The sequence below is a fragment of the Lolium rigidum genome, chromosome 4, assembly GCF_022539505.1.
Source record: "Lolium rigidum isolate FL_2022 chromosome 4, APGP_CSIRO_Lrig_0.1, whole genome shotgun sequence".
Classification (NCBI taxonomy): Eukaryota; Viridiplantae; Streptophyta; class Magnoliopsida; order Poales; family Poaceae; genus Lolium; species Lolium rigidum.
In genome coordinates, this window is record NC_061511.1 from 188215641 (window position 1) to 188236094 (window position 20454).

At 47.5% G+C, this 20454-nt stretch overlaps 2 protein-coding genes and 1 pseudogene across 6 annotated transcripts; 2 read left to right on the forward strand and 1 right to left on the reverse strand.

Annotated features, from left to right (window-relative positions):
- The first annotated feature begins 3660 nt into the window (after nt 1–3660).
- Nucleotides 3661–8509, forward strand: LOC124647929 (annotated as a pseudogene).
- Nucleotides 8510–8779: 270 nt separating this feature from the next.
- LOC124706672 (EEF1A lysine methyltransferase 4-like) lies at nt 8780–12801 on the reverse strand. Of its 5 annotated transcripts, none has more exons than XM_047238345.1 (8): nt 12511–12779; nt 10531–10644; nt 10368–10436; nt 10252–10271; nt 10106–10158; nt 9984–10014; nt 9824–9905; nt 8780–9079 (listed from the first exon to the last, which is right to left on the reverse strand). In XM_047238345.1, exons 1-8 carry the CDS (start codon nt 12707–12709, stop codon nt 8871–8873), a joined length of 777 nt encoding a protein of 258 aa, XP_047094301.1. In that variant the 5' UTR covers nt 12710–12779; the 3' UTR covers nt 8780–8870. The 5 variants fall into 5 exon arrangements, 3 of the variants coding, with proteins under 3 accessions (XP_047094301.1, XP_047094300.1, XP_047094302.1); XM_047238344.1 differs by having other exon boundaries at nt 8780–9082; nt 12511–12774; XR_007004523.1 differs by having other exon boundaries at nt 8877–9079; nt 9177–9905; nt 12511–12788.
- Nucleotides 12802–18581: 5780 nt separating this feature from the next.
- LOC124705469 (26S proteasome regulatory subunit 6B homolog) lies at nt 18582–19826 on the forward strand. Its single transcript, XM_047237184.1, has one exon. The coding sequence runs from the start codon at nt 18582–18584 to the stop codon at nt 19824–19826; it is 1245 nt and encodes a 414-aa protein (XP_047093140.1).
- Nucleotides 19827–20454: the final 628 nt, after the last annotated feature.

Here is a 20454-nt window from a genome sequence, read left to right on the forward strand (position 1 = left end):
CTGAGTATGAGCTCTACTCGTGCATCCAACTCCCAAAAACTAAAGTTTGCCAATTGTGTCCACCATACCTACCTATATGTGGTATTTCACTGCCACTCCAAAGTGAATTGCTTGTGTGCTACCTTTAAACCTTCAAAAATTATTACATGTTTTGTGTTTTGTTTTAGCTCACGAGGAAGTGTTGAATGATTTATCATCTCTTTCATGTTTATTATGGCTTCACACCTTGACTAGCATGCACAATGTGCTAGTCCTTAATATTGCAAAAGAGCAGGTGTGGGTGCCCAACCCACTAAATATAAATTGAACCAATAATCTAAATATCCTAACACTATGTACTTGAGAAATCATGTACTTAGCTTGTTTAAACAAAGAAGAGAAGGAAATTTATTGTTCTCTCTATGAGAGCCGCTCTTGAAGCAATTAAACATGAAAGGATGATAGATCATTTGATGCCATTCATTGACATAGACATACATACCTCTCAAAATATATTTTCAACACCTCTATTGTATTCAAAATAAAAAGCTCTAGCAAATGAGTAATCTTGCTTCCCTCTGCGCAGGGCCTTTCTTTTACTTTTATGTTGAGTCTTCATCTTCTTACTTTATGCACCAATTAAGAGAGCATAGTTTTCATTCTGAGTATAGTGTGCATAGTCCCAAAATTTATTATTGATTGATTCATGATTATATTATTGCTTGTTTTCAAATTACTTGTATCTAGTCACCCTTTGAACTTTAAAGGTGTCCTGGCGTTTATGTTTTGCTACTTCATTAAGGACAAACTGAACACCACTTTGCTATGTTTTCTCTATGCTAAAAACAGACAGTTGCTTTCAGTGCACAATTCTTCATGATCTTTAGTTTGAGTTACTTCTCATGTTGTAACATCATTGCTAAGTTCTACTGTTAGAATTATATCTATCATGCCTATGTTTAGAGTACTTTGATCCTAGCTCACAATGCTTTCACAATAACTTGATCAAGATTGTGTTGGCTTCATGTCACCTCAAAAATTATTTTTGTTATCACTTACATACTCGTGGACGAGCACGAGTTAAAAAGCTTGGGGATGCTGATACGTTGCAAACCTATCTATAATTTTTGATGATCCATGCTTGTTTTACATCAATTTCTATATGTTTTGTTTACACTTCGTTGCACTTTTATGCATTTTCTAGAACTAACCTATTGAGAAGAAACCACAGTGCCAGTTCCATGTTTTCTGCTGTTTTGTATTTCAAAAAAATTGTACATGAAATATTCTCGAAATTGGACAAAACAAAAGTCGAAGTTCCTATTTTAATGTAAAGAAGACGGAGTCCAGAGGGCAGACGAAGATGTGCCAGGAGGTGGGCACGCCATGCCTAGGCGCGGGCCACCCCTGGCTACGCCTAGGGGTGGTGTGGGCCCCTCGGGCGCCCACCGACCCCGCCCTTCCGCCTATTTATTCATCTGATCGGGAAAAACCTAAAGCCCCAAGCCGCCATCCATGAAAAGTTCTGTCGCGGCCACCATCGCCGACCCTAGCTCGGGAGGGTTCTGAACCTCTTCCTGGCACCCTGTCGGAGAGAGAGATCATTACCGGAGGCCTCTACATCGCCATGCCCGCCTCCGAAGTGATGCGTGAGTAGTTCATCTCTGGACTACGGGTCCATAGCAGTAGCTAGATGGTTGTCTTCTCCAATTTATGCTTCATGTTTAGATCTCGTGAGCTACCTATCATGATCAAGATCATATTTATGTAATGCTACATGTTGTGTTTCCTGGGATCCGATGAATATTGAATACTATGGTTGAGATTGATTATATACTTGTCATATGTTATTTGTTATCTTGCATGCTCTCCGTTGCTAGTAGATGCTCTAGCCAAGTATGTGCTTGTGACTTCAAGAGGGAGTATTTATGTTTGATAGTGGGTCCATGCCTCTAGTAATCTCGGAGAGTGACAATAACTTCTAAGGTTGTAGATGTGTTGTTGCTACTAGGGAGAAAACAACAATGCTTTGTCTAAGGATAATTATATTGTTTACTTTACACACTTTTCTTAATGCGAATCTGTTGCTTGCAACCTAATACTAAAAGGGGTGCTGACGCTAACCGGAAGGTGGATTATTAGTCATAAACGCAGTTGGATTACGGTATATGTATCATATTGTAATACCCAAATGAATCACATAGTAATCATCGTGTCATGTATGATATTTATTCTATCAATTGCCCAGCTATAATTTATTCACCCAACATGTTATTTATTTTTATGGAGAGACACCTCTAGTGAACTATGGACCCCGGTCCTTTATTTTACACTGATTAATTCATCTACTGCAAACACTATTTTGTTTACTTACTGCAGGCACTGTTCTCTTTAATTCCACTGCAAACAAACATCTCTTTCCATACTATACAGTTAATCCTTTATTTTCAGCAAAACTGGTGAGATTGAAAACCTCACTGTAAGTTGGGGAAAAGTATTTTGATTGTGTTGTGTGCAGGTTCCACGTTGCTGCTGACGCCGGTAGTGCGCCCTGCCAAAAGTCAGCTAGCAACACCTTCAGAAGTGATTTCTTTCTCCCACTGGTCGATTAAACCTTGGTTTCTTACTGAGGAAAAACTTGCTACTGTGCTCATCATACCTTCCTCTTGGGTTTCCCTAACGGTGTGCTCTGCACTCATCAGCCAGTCACATGCTTGCAAGCTAGTTGGATGATATTCCACCGAGAGGGTCCAGAGTATATCTATCCGTCATTTGGATGCACAAATCCCACTACTGATCCACACGCTTCAACCTATACTTTCCGAACACTTAATGCCACCTTTATAACTACTCATTTACGAAGTAGTGTTTGATATCATCAAAGCATCCATCCGGTTTAGGTGATTAACATGATCTCATGGTCGAATGATTATGTTACTATGTATCTTAAAGCTTGAAGCAAAATGGAATTAATGACTTGATCATATGATACGCTTACTATGGGTGTATGTTCATCACATCATTTACCTAATGATATGATCTTGTTATTAATAACATCCAATGTTCATGATCATGAAACTATGATCATCTATTAATCAACAAGCTAGTTTAACAAGAGGCTTACTAGGGACTCTTTTATGTTTACAAAACACACAAGTATTAATATTTTCGGTAAATACAATTATAGCATGGGATGCAAACATTTATCATAAACACAAATATATAATAATAACTATTTTATTATTACCTCTTGGGCATATCTCCAACAATTGCTCCTTGGGTCGACAAACCTCCTCCCAACTAACTATATGGTATTTCCGCTTCTAGAGAGTGGATTTGGTGTTCAGGGGGGTACGTGAGCACGGTCTAAGTATCGTTGGATCAGCTTTGAGATTCGTTTTCTGTCTCACGGAGACTACACGGCGTGAATTGCTTTTCTGCCTAAAAAGCCGGCCCGTCCTCGTTGTCCTCTAGCACTCGGATCCTCTAATCGCTGCAAACGGATCCTCTACCTCCTGCCAGCGAGCTCACCCTTCGCCATCGGTATTCTCCTCCAGAAACAGTAAATCGACTTCCACCCCACTACCCCACGATCCACTTCCGCTTCCGCTGCTACCGAGGTCGCCCGGGGCCGGCGATGGGGCCTCGAGATCCTCAGCGCCGCCCTTCGTCGAGCCGACTATGCCGCCGCCACCAGCTGCATCACGACGCCATCGACGCCGGCAGTTGCTCGCGGCCCGGCCACGCGACGCCCTCAACACCGGCGGCTACAAGATGCAGCTCGCACCCCGACCGCCCGACGACCTCGGCATCCTCTCCAAATCGCAGCGTTCCAATCGCTGCATGGCCTGGACGCGGCGCGAGCTACGCCAGCAGTTCCCTTCGCTCCTCCAAGGCTCAAATCCGAGCCACATCGTCCAGGCGAACGCCGCTTCCAAGAGGGGATTGCTCGTCTCTGATGGGTTGGGGAGGATTGTGCAGGCGGCGAGCCATGGCGGCGCTGCCAGGCATTGGCGAGGCACCTGTTCTCCTGAGAGGGAGGCGGTCCTCATCGTTGAATCGGAGCCAGCGGACTAGCGGGGATAGAGCTGCCGATGAAATCCTCCGGCCCAATCTCTGGATATAGCTGCTGATGGAATCCTCCGGGACGACGGAGATTGCTCCCAGATTCGTTGCAATTTCGTTGCAATTTCTTGCAATTCGTTGCAATTTCTTTCATGTACGCCGAATCCTATGTATAGTTGTTTCCTGGGATTCGCTCGATGTATCGGAAAAGAGTCTTTTGATTGTATCCGTATTTCCTGTGGATGGATAGGATGGAGCTGGGAGAGAGATTGGGCAGTCCACCGGCCACACGAGCTGAACGACGCGGACGACGGAGCGGCCGGCGAGCCCGCAACGCAGAGAGGCTCTCCAATTCCAGTCAGCTAGCTCAAGTGTTGCCGGCGTAGGACAGTGGGGATGATGGTGCGCGTGGATGGTCCCGTGTGCGTCCGTGGAAGAGGAAAGGGGATAAGAAGCAGACCGCTTTATTTTACGATCATAGTCTCGTTCCCACCTAATGATTACGCACTAACGGCAAGACAAACAGCGTTAGACACGTGTCGGATAGAAACCGCGTGCTCACGTACCCATGTGATCACCGGTGTTCATCCGTCCGCTTCTAACAAAAAGAAGCGCACAAGATGTTTGTCAACACAACATGGGTCCCATCTTCTAGGAGAAAGTCCCATCACAAGGATTGGAAGGCAGAACAAGGAGGCGTTAGTCAGGGTTAGCCTAGCACCTGAAGACATGAACATGCCTTCCAGGGTCAACTGTACAACCGACAGTGTTAGCCAGGGGTTCCCAATCAATCGTTGTTAGGCGGTAGTTAGATATGGGGAAGCCAAGGTACATGTAGGGGAACACACCAATGGCACATTTTAGGATGGTAGTTTTTTTTGCGATATTTTAGGATGTTAGCTACACTAGCTTGCTCCTGTTGGGACACAACCATCACTATCACCTAGTTTTTAAGAATGTTCATTTTCAACCTTGAAAGAATTTCATAACACAGGAGGAGGAACTTAAGGTTAATAACCTCATATCTAACATCATGAATAAGGATTATAGTATCATATGCATACTGCAGATGAGATATTCCTCCGGATGTGATGGGGAATGACCCCATGGATGTGTCCGGCTGCGCGACTTGCATCTAGCATTGCAGCCAAACCGTCAGCCATGAAATCAAACAAAAGATGGGAGATAGGATCACCTTGCCTCACTCCCCACTTGTTCGTAAAGAAGGGACCAACCTCCCCATTAATGGAGATAGCAGTTTGAGCCCTGGAAAGAAGATGCATCTCTCGATGAACAATACCAGAGTGGACGCCCTTTCTCATCAGTTTGAACAATTGTAATGCTTTGCTAATGTGCTGAATATTGTTTGTGTTTCTTTTTCTGTCAGAAATCTATCATTTTTTTAATCTATTTTGGAGGTTTGTTTGGAATTGACAAACCAAGGGTGCAAGAACACTTCTTTTTTGGACAAGGGGTGCAAGAAGATCTTTCAGGTGAAAGAGAATGAGAGAAGGGTTTGGGAGCAGTTTTTTCCTAGCTTTGGCCATTGTTGGTTCTTAGACCTTTGCATTTGCGGATATTCTCTTTTGATATCTTAATTTGTTCGGTAAGGCCATGTTTGGTACTAGAGTTTTTGTAGGCATAGTAGGGATAATCCCCACCAAATTTTAAATCCCAACTTATTTCTAAAAACATGTTTGGTACTAGATTATTGAGCGAGTTTAATCCCCGTTTATCCATATTTTTTCCTAAATCTTAGTGTGTTTTTCTCAATCCTCAATACTCTACCCTTACCTGGTAGATTGGGATGGAGTTTTGTGGGAATTGGATGACGGTAGGGGACCACTCAGTACTCTAGAGTATTATCCTTAGTTCCGCATTAATCCCCATGAAAACTCTAGTACTAAATAAGGCTTAAGGGGTGTAGAGAGGTGCAACAGTGACTTTCAATATAAAGCAAGGTAGGGTTTTGTTTGAAACTCCGTGCTTATGGGTTTGTTTCCGGTAGGGTTGGATGCTATAACAAAAACACCTTACTTTCAATATAAAGCAAGGTCATATCACACACAAAAAAAAGCAAGGCTGCAGAGCCTTTTCATCTGAAAAAAAGTTCAGTTGGTATCGGTTTACATATTTGGAAGGCCAACTCATTATCACATCTCCCAATGAGTCAGGGCCATCGACGGTTAAGATTACTCAGACCACGCGTTCCTCATCGATTGGATTGAACACCCAAAACTTGCCTAATCGGGTTTGTACCTGACTACTACCTGCTGTGTACATTGACGCAGACGCAGACGCAGCTACCCGGCGTGTCCATCAATCGAGCGAAGAAGATGACGATGTCTCGTGCCGCCGCGTTGCTGCTCTGTCTTGTGCTCGTCGGATCCGTAAACCTTACGGCGTCGTTCTTCGACCCCGGCCCACCGCGCCGCAGCAAGAACAGCGACGTGATCGGCATCGATCTCGGTACGACCTATTCCCGCGTCGCCGTCTACCGGAACGGCCGTGTCGAGATCGTCCCCGACGAGCATGGCAACCGGGCCACCCCATCGCAGGTCGCCTTCACGGACGGCGGCAACGGGTTCGTCGGCGAGGCCGCCAACACCATCTATGGCGCCGCCAAGCGCCTGCTGGGACGGCGGTACAGCGACGCGGACGTGCAACGGGAAATAGAGCTCCTGCCGTACGCCGTCGTGGATGAGGACGGGAGACCGCACGTGCGGGTTGAGGCGGGAGACGGCGGCAGCGACGCTCTCGTGCTCAGCCCCGAGGAGATTGCCGCCGACGTGCTCGCCAAGCTGAAGGGCACGGCGGAGGCCTTCCTAGGCATGAACGTGACGAAGGCGCTGATCACCGTCCCGGCCTACTACAAAGATGCGCAGCGGCAGGCTACCAAGGACGCCGGCGTTATGGCCGGGCTTGAGGTCCTACGCATACTAAACGACCCCTACGCTGCCGCCATCGCCTACGGCCTCCTCGACAGGCGCTACGACAAGAAGATTCTGGTGTTCGATCTGGGCGGCGGTACATTTGACGTCACCGTGATGACAGTAGAGGATGGTGTCTTGGAGGTCCTCTCCATCAGCGGCGACTCCAGACTCGGCGGCCAGGACTTTGACCAACGCGTCGCGGTCTCGCGGACCACTTTGTCGAGGTGATCAAGCAGAAGCACGGCCGGGACATCACCGGCGACAGCCGCGCGATGCAGAGGCTGCGCCGGGAGTGCGAGCGGGCCAAGCGGGCGCTGAGCGACCAGCCCGAGGCGCGCGTTGAGGTCGAGGCGCTGTTCGACGGCGTGGACTTGTCGGAGCCGCTCACGAGGGCGCAGTTCGAGGAGCTCAACGAAGACCTCTTCCTAAAGGCAATGGCGCAGGTGGAGAAGGCCGTGGCGGATGCCGGGCTGGACAAGCGCGAGATCGACGAGATCATCCTCGCCGGAGGCAGCACGAGGATCCCCAAGGTGCAGCAGCTGGTCAGGGATTACTTCGACGGCAAGGAGCCTCTCAGCGGGATCGACCCCGACGAGGCCATGGCCTATGGCGCCGCCGTCCAGGGAAGCTACTTGACGCGATACGGCCTTGAGGAGGAGCCGCAGATGAATCGTACGTGCTTCTTTTTGCCCTGGATCGTTAACTACTACTCTACTAGTATTTTCGTTATGATGATGATACGAGATGGGGAGGAACTGAACGACTTGGAAATTTGGGATGATGCAGGGTACTATGATGTGCTTTCGGTTGGCATCGAAACGGAGGATGGCAAGATGATGCGGCTGATCCCGAGGAACCCGACCTTGCCGACGAAGAAGACGCACGTCCTCACCACGTTCTGGGACAAGCGGTCCACCGTCACCATCAAGGTGTTTCAGGGCGAGCGCACTGAGACTAAGGACTGTAGATTCCTCGGCCAGCTCGAGCTCTCCGGCATCCCAGCCGCAAGGTATACTATCTCTGCCTATGCGTATGGCTGAGTCTGTGATGTGATGGTGCGTTTCGATCAGTTTTTCTGATGTGATGCGAACGCGATGCGATGCAGTATATGGAACTGGGGCAGGCGGGATATCGAGGTGACTTTGGAGGTGGACGAGTACGGCGAGCTCCGGGTGGAGGCGGCGGACAAGAGGTCCGGCAAGTCGGAGAGCGCCATCATCGACCGCAGTGGCCGGCTGAGTCCGGAGGATATCCACCGGATGGCCCGCGAGTGGGAGGCGCTGCTAGCTCGAGACGAGCTGCAGGCGTACGTGCGCAGCGTCATGGACGTGGTCGACGGAAAGATGGAGCCTGAGGAGGAGGCAGCGGTCCAGGCGGCGGTGACGAAAGCGAGGAGATGGTTCGACATCAACCCGGTCGCCGGGAAGGAGGACTATGAGGAGAATCTCAGGGAGCTGGTGGACGTGTGCTACCCTGTCGTATCGGCCGTGCACCAGAGGTTCCCCGGTGGCCACGATGACGATGAGCTTTAGGAGCTTCAAATGCATGGCTCTGTCAAAATTCTGGAGATGATCCAAGACTGAGTCAGGGAGAGTCCAGTGCAAGAAGAACCTTCACTCTTTTATAGCATGAGATGCACGTTGGCTGAAAGCAAATGTAAACATAATATTAACCGCTTGCACAGAAATGAAGTTTATTCACTCTGAGCAAACTGAATAAAACTAGGCAGGATTACTTCTAATTAATGGCAGATACAAACAAATCAGAACTGTTTCATAAATTTTCCAATTTCCACAACAACAGGCAATGAACCATATACTATCAATCACGCTCAGAATGGCACAAAAGAGTGCATTTTCATAACTACCATGCAATCCAAGGACGAAAAACAAATTATTCTGAAGTCGTGGTTTCCCCTTGACCACCAACTATGGAATTATTTTCACTCGCTGTATCTGACTTGTAACTAACATAAACGAAATTTGACTCTGGATCCTTAAAAACATAGTCAGGCGGCAGTTGGCCATCCACTGTCAGTTTAACTTTCTCCATGGAAGCGTGTGAAGCGCCATTGCTCCGTTTCAACTGGTATTCAGGTGTGGCTGCTAGCAGATAGAAAAGATACAATATTAATCTCTATAGAAGAAAATAAATTGGGAAATATGGTGCATTTCACTCTGAGTTTGCAGAATGTTGGACCTGCCAAGTTTAGTCTGCATGTTGTGTTGCATATGCCACCAGTGTCCAATGTCATTCAATAGGGTAGAAAAATGACCAAAATACCATTGTATAATGACGCAGGGTGGTCGATGGCGCAAAGCAAAGCCCAGGCAGGCTTTTTAAGTCGCAATTGCCACCGTCATTATATCAAACACAGTCGCTACTGAGGCACTGGCTTACCATCAACCAACAGTATTTTGGTCTTTGGCCATTGAAAGAGGCACAACTAATTACTGGCATGTGTTCCCAAATCACAAGTACAACAATATGAAAACCTAGATGTTAGATCCAAAAAAAAAATTGCAAACAGAGCGGGCCATATAATATGTATTCCCGACATAAATGGCGCTAATTTATCTTCTCCCCAGATTTTCCAGTAATGATGTGGGTTACAATCAGTCTTTAGCAATCATTATTCAGATTTCTATTGTAGTTTTGGGCATCTCATGAGAATTGGGAAGTAATGGAAGCAATCTTTCACGGATTTGAATCCGTAGTTCCCAAAGGATGAAGCAAATATCTCATGCACATAAACATGTTATAACAGAGTGATAGCTAACAAGGTAGAAACAGTATACTTGGGTCGGGTGCCCCTTCAGAGTGAAGAGAGGGTATTTCAAACTTACGCATAATGTATAGCTCAACATTCCAACGGCATCGGGCTTGATTCAAAATTGTGAGACGTTCCTTAGGAGCACCATATGTTATCTGTCAAAGAAAGTTATCTCTTCGTGAAACCATGAAATATTCTGTCGTTCGAGTATCTTTTAGGATTAGAGGATGTACCAACATATAAATTCCACCAGGTCTCGTAATCCTGAAAAGGCAGGGCAATTTTATTTAATTAAAACAACTGGGTTCATCAGTTAGGATCACACCAAATGCAAACAGCGAATAAACTTTTTTACCTTGCCACTTCTGCTAGCATTCTTGAAGCACCGTGAGGGGCATCATCGCCACACTAGATTATGTAAAAAAGAAAATGGGTACCATGGAATCATTTCATGCCTAATCAGAATATTGAAATGCAGTTTACTGAGTAACAAGTGCTTACCATCATAGCATCCAAGGTCCCTACAAAAAACATTTGGTAGAATGGTAAATAGGTGGCAAAGAAAAAAAATCATATCAAGTCCTTTGGATAAACATTTTGAAGCTTAAGGCATATACCTTTGTCAATGACGCAATCAAACGATCCATCTGCAAAGAGACTCATATCCCTGACATCCATCTGCATATCTTCAAGCATAACATAAAACACCCATGTAAATAGACCGCATACAAGGACCATAAGTCATACACTATGAGACTGGAGTTGTCGGCAAAACGGTACATGTAAGCTGTGGAATATCCATGTGTTTCTCCTTCATCTGCTCGATAACAACGGAGGAGATGTCCATGTTTACTATGTCCTCGTAACCATCCTTTGCCATATCCTCCGACAGAACTGCCCAAAACAGAAACAGGCCAGCGTCAAGAAAAAATTGTATTTTACATTGCTATAAACGATAAATTTTAACAACAGAGCTATAATAGGTTATCTCCAAAGGTAAATCTCGCACAAAGGTGAAGCAAGTAACGCATGGTTAGCAATCATGATAAAATTCACAGAACAGATGTATCAGGGGCTTGGTCATGGGAGCACTGTGTTGAATATAAATACACTGCCTAGTCTCTTTCCACCAGTTGGGACTTTTGGTTCAATTGGCTAGTGCAGCAATCTTTCATGGTATCGAGCTAGCTCTTCCTCTCCTAGCCTTGCCGCATACCGATCCAAATTCCGATCGCCAGCGATCGGCCAAGAGAAACACCAGAAAACCCTGCCTTCCCTCCCTGCTCTCCCATGGCGTCCTCATCAACGACGCCGTCACTCGCGGCCACCCTTGGCGCTCCGCCCACGGAGAAGCTAACTCAAGAAAACTATTTCTTCTGGATGGCGCAGGTTCTTCCTGCCCTCCGCGGCGCGATGGTCATGGATCTTCTCGACGGATCCGACGCGTGCTCGCCCAGGACTCTGGAGGTTGGAGGTTGAAGCAGAAAACATCAGGTAAACAGTGCCAAATCCAGCCTATGTTAGCTGGACATCTCGTGATCAACAAGTACTTGGCTGGTTAGTGAAATCCATGTCCCATGATGTTCTTGCACATGTATATGCGCTGGAACATGCAGCTGAAGTTTGGGCTGCTGTTGGAGATCTATACTCCGCACACTCCAAGGCCAGAATCTCAATGATTCGTGGTGCTCTTGCAAATACTAAGAAACATGGCCTCTCTGCCACCAAATTCATCTCGAAGATGCGAGGCTTTGCCTCGGAACTTTCTGCTGCAGGTCGTGCTATTGATGAAGAGGAGCTCAAGGAATATATTCTAAATGGTCTAGATGGAGAATATAATTCTCTTGTTGCCTCGGTGAATGCTAATCTAAATACTACTCTCAGTGATTTGTGCTCTCAACTCAGCGCCTATGATTATCGCCAGGCTATGTTATCTGAAAGCGGTCAAGGTACAGGCTCTTTCTCTTCATCGGGAAATTCAGCTACTCGAAATCAAGGTAGCAATTCTCGCCACCAAGGTTTTGGTGGAGGTCAGAACAGGCAACGTGGACGCCCCAATCATCGCATGGGTGGTCGTGATCAAGGTCGTCATTCCTCTTTCAATCATGGTTGTGGTCGAGGACGTGGCCGCACACCATCCCCCTTTCAAGATACAACTTGTCAGATTTGCAACAAGTATGGCCATGGTGCAAATACATGTTGGTGGCGTTATTCAGACAATGATGATGATGATTCATCCAATGATCACAAAGGTGCCCATGTTGCTTCTTATGGCGACACTAATTGGTATGTTGACAGTGGTGCTACAGACCACATCACTAGTGAATTGAACAAACTTTCCACTCATGACACCTACAAAGGGCATGACCAAGTTCATACTGCAAATGGAAAAGGTATGCAAATTCAACATATTGGACATACAACATTGCACACCCCTCATAATTCCATCCAACTTCGAAACATTTTACATGTTCCTAGTGCATCCAAAAATTTATTATTCGCACACAAGATTGCCCTAGATAACAATGCCTTTGTGGAATTTCACCTTTTTTTTTTCCAAATCGAACGGTGTGCACGGACAGCACTGAACATTGCAGTTCCAAATCGAACTGTATGCACGGACAACACTGAACATGCAAGTTCCAGCTTCTAAGCCAATAATGCACATTACAGTGGATTAACTAGACACAGCTACCACAGAACGCTTCGAGGGTTTCAAATTTGCAGCTAAAAATTACATGTAGCTGGAGGAAAACGTACGGGAGTTGCCGCAGCCGAGCATGAGGACGCGGGAGGAGGTGGGAACGCAGGCGCGGAGTATTGGCCGGAGAGCCGGGTAGGCCTGGTACCAGTCGAAGAAGCCGCCGCGGCCCTTGCCGCCGGTGGAGGGGGAGGAGTAGCGGGCGTCCCAGTAGGCGGCGGCGCCGAAATCCGTGCTGTTGCAGTCGGCGCCGCCCATCTCGGCGGTGTCGCTGGTGGAGGCTGGCGAGAAGAGAGAAGATGATTTTGTTGCAGGGATTATGTTCCGAGGGACGCGGCCGTTGGAGCACGCAAGGGTCGCCGATCCAGCGGCGGCGGAAGACAAGAGCCAGATTAGAGAAGCGACGTTTTTTTATTTTGGACATGATAAGGGGGACGCATTTGGCTTTAGCTCGTGTGATCTGTTTGGTAGCTCCACCTCTAGCCCTAGTGAGCAGAATTTAGGCTGTTTGATTAGAGCACCTCCGGCCGTTTGAGCCCACTGCGAATTTGGGATGTAACTATCGCCGGATTCGATGAAAATAGGGAGTGGGTATCAGTTTTCCAGTCCATCCCCAGCATTCACCCAACTGCGACGTTAATTTTGAATAATCGTCTTTCCGCTACACAAAAACATCGCCCAATAGTTTAGCGATCGGATCAGCCACATACATGCGATCTAAAAGAAACCAGAGGATAATAGGGACATTGGCAGTTCCTAGCTGCAGCTTGTCTGCCGCGGAGTCGGGCGGCGATGCATCGTTGGCCGCCGAAGTCGCAGTGGCGGGACTGGACGCCGAAGGAGAGGAGGAAGCACTCGACGGAGGAGGTCGGAGGATGTCTTGGAGATGGCCGTCGTACCAAGCCCTTGTCTCCTCGTCCATCTTGCCGTTGTTACCGCCGATCAGGAACGCAAGGTCGGTGTTCCTCTTCTTCGCCGCGGAGGTTGCCTTCAGCAAGGCGATTTAGACGCCCTGGTTGGCGAGCACCTCCTTCCACCTGACGTCGTACTTGTCGTCCCTCCCGGCGACGTGCGCCCTCGCGTCGAACCAGCACCGTCGGATCCCTTTGGGGGACGGTTTGGGGGTCGCGTCTAGAGATGCTCTTAGGCTGTTTGATTACCTGGGTTTCTTCCGTGATATGGCATCCATGGGTTTTAAAGCACCATCGGATCTTTTACGGAAGAACGAATCAATAATTTTCATGGAGCCTGACCCATTTGGGGAAAACAGTAAAGACGCGTGCAATGGTTGCACACGCGGAGAAGTGTGGGAGACGCTTAATAACTCTTTTGCACACACTTGAGTTGCCAATCACCACCCCTATCTCTCTCTACTCTCACCTCCCTCATGTCTCATCAACAGACGGTGATGTCCGTGTCATCGCCTCTGCTCTCTGCTCCATGTGGAAGCTGACCTGGATTTCTCCCTGGCATGCCGCAACGATGGCGTGGATGGTTCACGAGTTGGAAGCCAATGGCCTCGTCGAAGCGGCGGGGCGCCGATTAACCCGGCCATGGTGCCAGTGTTAAATCATCCTTCACCAATCACTACCTGACTGTGCGCTAGCACAAAGGGTTCAGTGGCGGCCACGAAGGTTCCATCGGCGGTCCTACCGATGGGGTTGTCCAACGCCCCCACAATGCTACGCATCGAGCAGTTGGCCGCCATCGCAGCAGGGGCACATGACTCAAGCCAGGAGATGGAGGTTCCACCTGGATTTGTCCCAATGTCATGGCATACACTTCCTCGAGCAGGGTTGGGGGGAGGGGGCACTCGCAGTTCACCCTCCTCGGTCAACATCCATGACAGCATCGGCGGTTGCTAGTCGTGACAGAGCATCCACTTCCGCATTTGTGCAGGGACTATCAGCATCACCTCGAGCGCCATTGTCCCCCGTACAATAGCAACTGTGATCCTGCTTTCGAATCAAGTTAGGTTTTTGTAGATCCGCTGATGTTTTTAAGCAAGGTGGTGTCATTCGAGTTGGATTACGTTGATAATGGTAAGGACCTTGTACAAGCATGGTCGCGCCTCATTGGAGTGCTTGCAGATACAAGGATCCTCGGCAGTGCCGCTCCGGTGGAGCCACCGTACGGCCTCCGTGAAAGGACACGGATGCCGCCTAGAGGGGGTGAATATGCGGTTTAAAACTTTTACGATTATGGCTTGAAAAAATACAAAATAAAACTAGCGTTTAATTTGTCAAGCACAAAACTTATGAAACTAGGGTTCATCTATGTGCACCAATAACTTATGCTAAGCAGGACAAACAACTATGTGATAGCAAGATATATAACTTCAAGCACTGATACGTCTCCGACGTATCGATAATTTCTTATGTTCCATGCCACATTATTGATGATATCTACATGTTTTATGCATACTTTATGTCATATTTATGCATTTTCCGGAACTAACCTATTGACGAGATGCCGAAGTGCCAGTTCCTGTTTCCTGCTGTTTTTGGTTCCAGAAATCCTAATAAGGAAATATTCTCGGAATTGGACGAAATCAACGCCCAGGGTCCTATTTTTCCACGAAGCTTCCAGAAGTTCGAAGGGGAAACGAAGTGGGGCCACGAGGTGGGGACACAGTAGGGCGGCGCGGCCCAAGCCCTGGCCGCGCCGGCCTAGTGTGTGGTCCCACCAGGACTCCACCCGACCTTGCCCTTCCGCCTACTTAAGGTCTCCGTCGCGAAAACCCTATCACGTTCGACGAAACCGGAGAAAACCTTCCCGAGCCGCCGCCATCGCGAAGCCAAGATCCGGGGGACATGAGTCTCTGTTCCGGCACGCCGCCGGGACGGGGAAGTGCCCCGGAAGGCTTCTCCATCGACACCACCGTCATCTCCATCAACGCTGCTCTGTCTCCCATGAGGAGGGAGTAGTTCTCCATCGAGGCTCGGGGCTGTACCGGTAGCTATGTGGTTAATCTCTCTCCTATGTGCTTCAATACAATAATCTCATGAGCTGCCTTACATGATTGAGATTCATATGATGATGCTTGTAATCTAGATGCCATTATGCTAGTCAAGTGGGTTTTACTTATGTGATCTCCGGAGACTCCTTGTCCCACGTGTGTAAAGGTGACGAGTGTGTGCACCGTGTGGGTCTCTTAGGCTATATTTCACGAGAATACTTATTCGCTGTTATGAATGGCATAGTGAAGTGCTTATTTATATCTCTTTATGATTGCAATGTGTTTTGTATCACAATTTATACTGTGTGCTACTCTAGTGATGTTATTAAAGTAGTTTATTCCTCCCGCACGGTGTAATGGTGACGAGTGTGTGCATCGTGTAGTACTTGGCGTAGGCTATGATTGTGATCTCTTATAGATTATGAAGTTAACTATTGCTATGATAGTATTGATGTGATCTATTCCTCCTTTCGTAGTGTGAAGGTGACGAGTGTGCATGCTATGTTAGTACTTGGTTTGGTTATGTTGATCTGTTATGCACTCTAAGGTTATTTAAATATGAACATTGAATATTGTGGAGCTTGTTAACTCCGGTATTGAGGGTTCGTGTAATCCTACACGGTTAGTGGTGTTCATCATCCAACAAGAGGGTGTAGAGTCTAGCATCTATCTATTTATTCTGTTATGTGATCAATGTTGAGAGTGTCCACTAGTGAAAGTATGATCCCTAGGCCTTGTTCCTAAATACTTGCTATCGCTGCTTGTTTCTTGTTTTACTGCATCTTTACTTCTGCAATATTACTACCATCAATCGCACGCCGACAAGCACTTGTACGGCGCCGTTACTACTGCTCATATTCATTCATACCACTTGTATTTCACTATCTCTTCGCCGAACTAGTGCACCTATTAGGTGTGTTGGGGACACAAGAGACTTCTTGCTTTGTGGTTGCAGGGTTGCATGAGAGGGATATCTTTGACCTCTTCCTCCCTGAGTTCGATAAACCTTGGGTGATCCACTTAAGGGAAATTTGCTGCTGTTCTACAAACCTCTGCTCTTGGAGGCCCAACACTGTCTACAAGAATAGAAGCACCCGTAGACATCAAGCACGAAGGCTATCACAAAGTGAAGTGCATAAGGTAAGAGCTCGGGTATAGGAATAACCGAGGTGACGCGAAGATGACGATATATCCCGAAGTTCACACTCTTGCGAGTGCTACCCTCCGTTGGAGCGGTGTGGAGGCACAAGGCACCCCAAACGCCACAAAGGCCGCACCGTGTTCTCCTCGAGCCTTCGCACCAAAAGGGAAGTCCTCGATCCACTATGGAACCTTGAGGGTGGTCATCTAACCCGCACAAAGGTTGGGGAAAACTACACAACTTAATTAGAGGCTCCCAAGAAAACGCCACAAAGGCCTCACACTTGAGGAAACTCTACAACTTAATTGGAAACCCCAAGTAATCCACAAAGATACAAACTTGAGACATCTCCACAACATAATTGGAGGCCACAAGAACACCACAAAGCCACAAAGAAGTCTAGGGTTCCAAGAACCCCCAAGAGGAACAACCTTCTCACTTTCACATCCACGAGTCACCGTGCATAACTCAAATCGATGCACCAAATCAATTGGTAAGAACACCACAAAGATGCTCAAATCCTTATCTCTTAAATTTCAACAAAGCTACAAAAGCTATTGGAGAAATAAGAGAAGAAAAACAAATAGGAGGAGAAACACCAAATTTCTCTCAAAGAACTAGATCTAGAGATTCCCTCACAAAGAGGGGAATTTGATTGGTGGGATTATAGATCTAGATATCCTCTCTCTTTTCCTCAAATATGAGCAAGAATCATGGAGGGATTAGAGTGAGAGGGAGCAAGCTACTCAAGGTCAATAATGGAGGAGAGAGAAAAAGAGTAGCAACGGCTCATGGGGAAGAAGTGGGCTTTTATAGATCTCCCCCATGAAATATGACCGTTTCAGCCATTTTAGACCTGGGACTCCGTTCTCGAGGGCCGGATACTCTGGACCCCCATATTGGGAGCAAGGCACACTTCGAAACCAAAAAAAAAAAAAAAACTGGGTTCAGCGGGGAGTCTCCGGCCACCCCGAGACTGGAGTCTCCGGCCCTAGGAAATATAGAAAAAGTTGAAATTGAAACGGCCATAATTTGAGCATCCGGAGTCCGATTTTGATGATCTTGGGCTCGTTTCGAAGGTAGCAACAAGATCTACAAGATCATGCAGAGAACCATCATATTCCAGCAAAGGAGGATAAAAATAAATTGAGAAAGGTTTAACCTATCTAAAAGAGACAACCCAGTAAAACCTCTAATATGGAAAACGCAACAAGTTAAATTAAGAAACTCCGATTTAGGTGAACCCAATATTGTTGGAAAGAGGATGAAAAAATTTACCCCGCAAAGAGTGAAAATATTAAGAACGGGTGAGGTAGTATTTTTTTCCACAAATTTAGAATTGAAACGTCTCTATACGAAGAACCGGAAAAAACTCTAATATCGAAAACGCAACAACTATTTCATGTGAAATTCATTTTCGATGAACTAGAGCTTGTCATGAGAATAATCAATAGCTCTAAAACACCACATGGGTAAAATCCAAAAAAGAGCCAAGAAAATTGATGCAAGGATGCAAAGGTTTGAGCTCTCTGAATGATATGATACGATTATGTTATTTATACGAGAGCCCTTTTTATAGTACGGCCAACTATCCTATAAAACGGTCTCCCAATTACACCACGATAGCGGTAGAATCGCAAATCATAGGATCTTTAACTTATAGAATCGTAAAATTTAAACCTTAAATGATTTTCACGGATGGGCCGGCCAGTTTGCGTGGGGCCTCTGGCCTTGAGATAGATTCTATTATACTTGCTAGCGCAAACGATCACTTTTGGTCGGCGTCGGCACGCTGGAGAGCCTCTAGTACAGACCGATTTCGCCTTTCAGTATAGAACTCTTAATAGAACCAAATACGGATTCTGTCTGAAAAAGACTCAAATACGGAGTACAAGAATCATGAGGAGACCCCTCTTCCGTCTCGCCCGGATCGCGTTGCGTTATATTCCCACGCACGTCCGCTCGACGGACCCGAAGTCCCGAACACCAAACCCGAGCCCGCCTGCAAAGTGCAAACCCAGCCCTCCGCAATGTCGGCCGCAGCAGTATCACACACCGCTCCCGCAGCTCTCCCGTCGGCGCCCCCGCCATCCTACCCCGCCACCTCTGGCCCTTCCTACGCCGCCGAGGACGACCTCTACGGTCTCCTCCAATCGCTCCAGCGTCGCATGGAGTTCGTCGCGATCCAGGAGGAGTACGTGAAGGACGAGCAGAAGCACCTGATGCGCGACCTGCTGCACGCGCAGGAAGAGATGAAGCTGGTCCAGGCCGCGCCCCTCGTGACCGGCCAGTTCATGGAGATGGTGGACGGCAGCAACGGCATCGTGGGGTCGACCACCGGCAGGAGCTACTACGTGCCGATCCTCAGCACCATCGACCACGAGCTGCTGAAGCCGTCGGCGTCGGTCGCCCTGCACCGCCACTCCAAAGCGCTCGTCGGCGTGGTGCCTCCCGAGGCGGACTCCAGCGTCTCGCTGCTCGGGCCATCGGAGAAGCCCAGCGTCCTGTACTCGGATATCGGAGGATGTGATATCCAGAAGCAAGAAATCCGCGAGGCCGTCGAGCTGCCCCTGACACATCACGAGTTGTACACGCAGATCGGTATTGATCCTCCAAGAGGGGTGCTGCTCTATGGTCCTCCGGGCACCGGCAAGACGATGCTTGCGAAAGCCGTGGCATGTCACACCAGCGCTGCTTTCATCAGGGTGGCTGGTTCAGAGTTTGTGCAAAAGTACTTGGGGGAGGGCCCGAGGATGGTTCGGGATGTGTTCCGCTTGGCTAGAGAGAATGCCCCTGCTATAATATTCATCGACGAGGTTGATGCCATAGCCACTGCTCGATTCGATGCTCAGACCGGTGCTGACCGAGAGGTTCAGCGTATTCTAATGGAGCTACTCAATCAGATGGATGGGTTTGACCAGACGGTGAATGTGAAGGTTATCATGGCCACCAACCGGGCGGACACTCTAGACCCTGCCCTGTTGCGTCCAGGAAGATTGGACAGGAAAATTGAGTTCCCTCTGCCAGACCGTAGGCAGAAGAGGCTTGTTTTCCAAGTCTGTACTGCTAAGATGAACTTGAGTGACGAGGTCGATTTGGAAGATTATGTCTCCAGGCCTGATAAAATCAGTGCTGCTGATATCTCCGCTATTTGCCAAGAAGCTGGCATGCATGCTGTCCGCAAAAATCGGTATGTTATCCTCCCCAAGGACTTCGAGAAGGGCTACCAAACCAACGTGAAGAAGCCTGAGACAGACTTTGACTTCTACAAATGAGTTAACGAGGTGTTAAACGGGATGCTTCTCTCCTACTAGTGACATGATCAACACTAGAGATCGAAAGTTAATGTTCACTTGTACCCTGAGGCTCATGACCTTACCTATTTCATCAGATTCAGTTATTTGTATTTCAGATGTGTTTCTACTTTGATAAATAGAAAAGTTTGCATGTTCAATCTCAAACGCAATCTCAACAGTGTTGTTATAACTTATAAGCTATCATGGCTTGTTTGCACTATTTATTGTACTAGTATTTTTGAAGTATTGTCGTTTGATTAAAAATAAACATCATGAACAAAACTAGACTTGTCGCAAAGGAAAAACAGGTCGCACGGAGAATTTATTTCTCAACGAACCACATTGTATCATTAAACATATATTAAACAGAGAGTTGTGGCAAAGGTCTAGAAGAATAGAATGTTCAACTGACTAACTGCAAATTTTCTAATCTAAAGCTGCACTCCATGAACCTACCCAGCTAACTATTCAGCAAAACAGGTAGCGCCCAAACCCCAACCCTCCCTCCCGCACCCCACCCTCCCAACCCTAACCGCCGCCACCGGTAACGCCGCCGGGGCAAAGACCCTCGGGGCGTGGCGGCGGCGGGGGCCCTTCCTCATCGCTG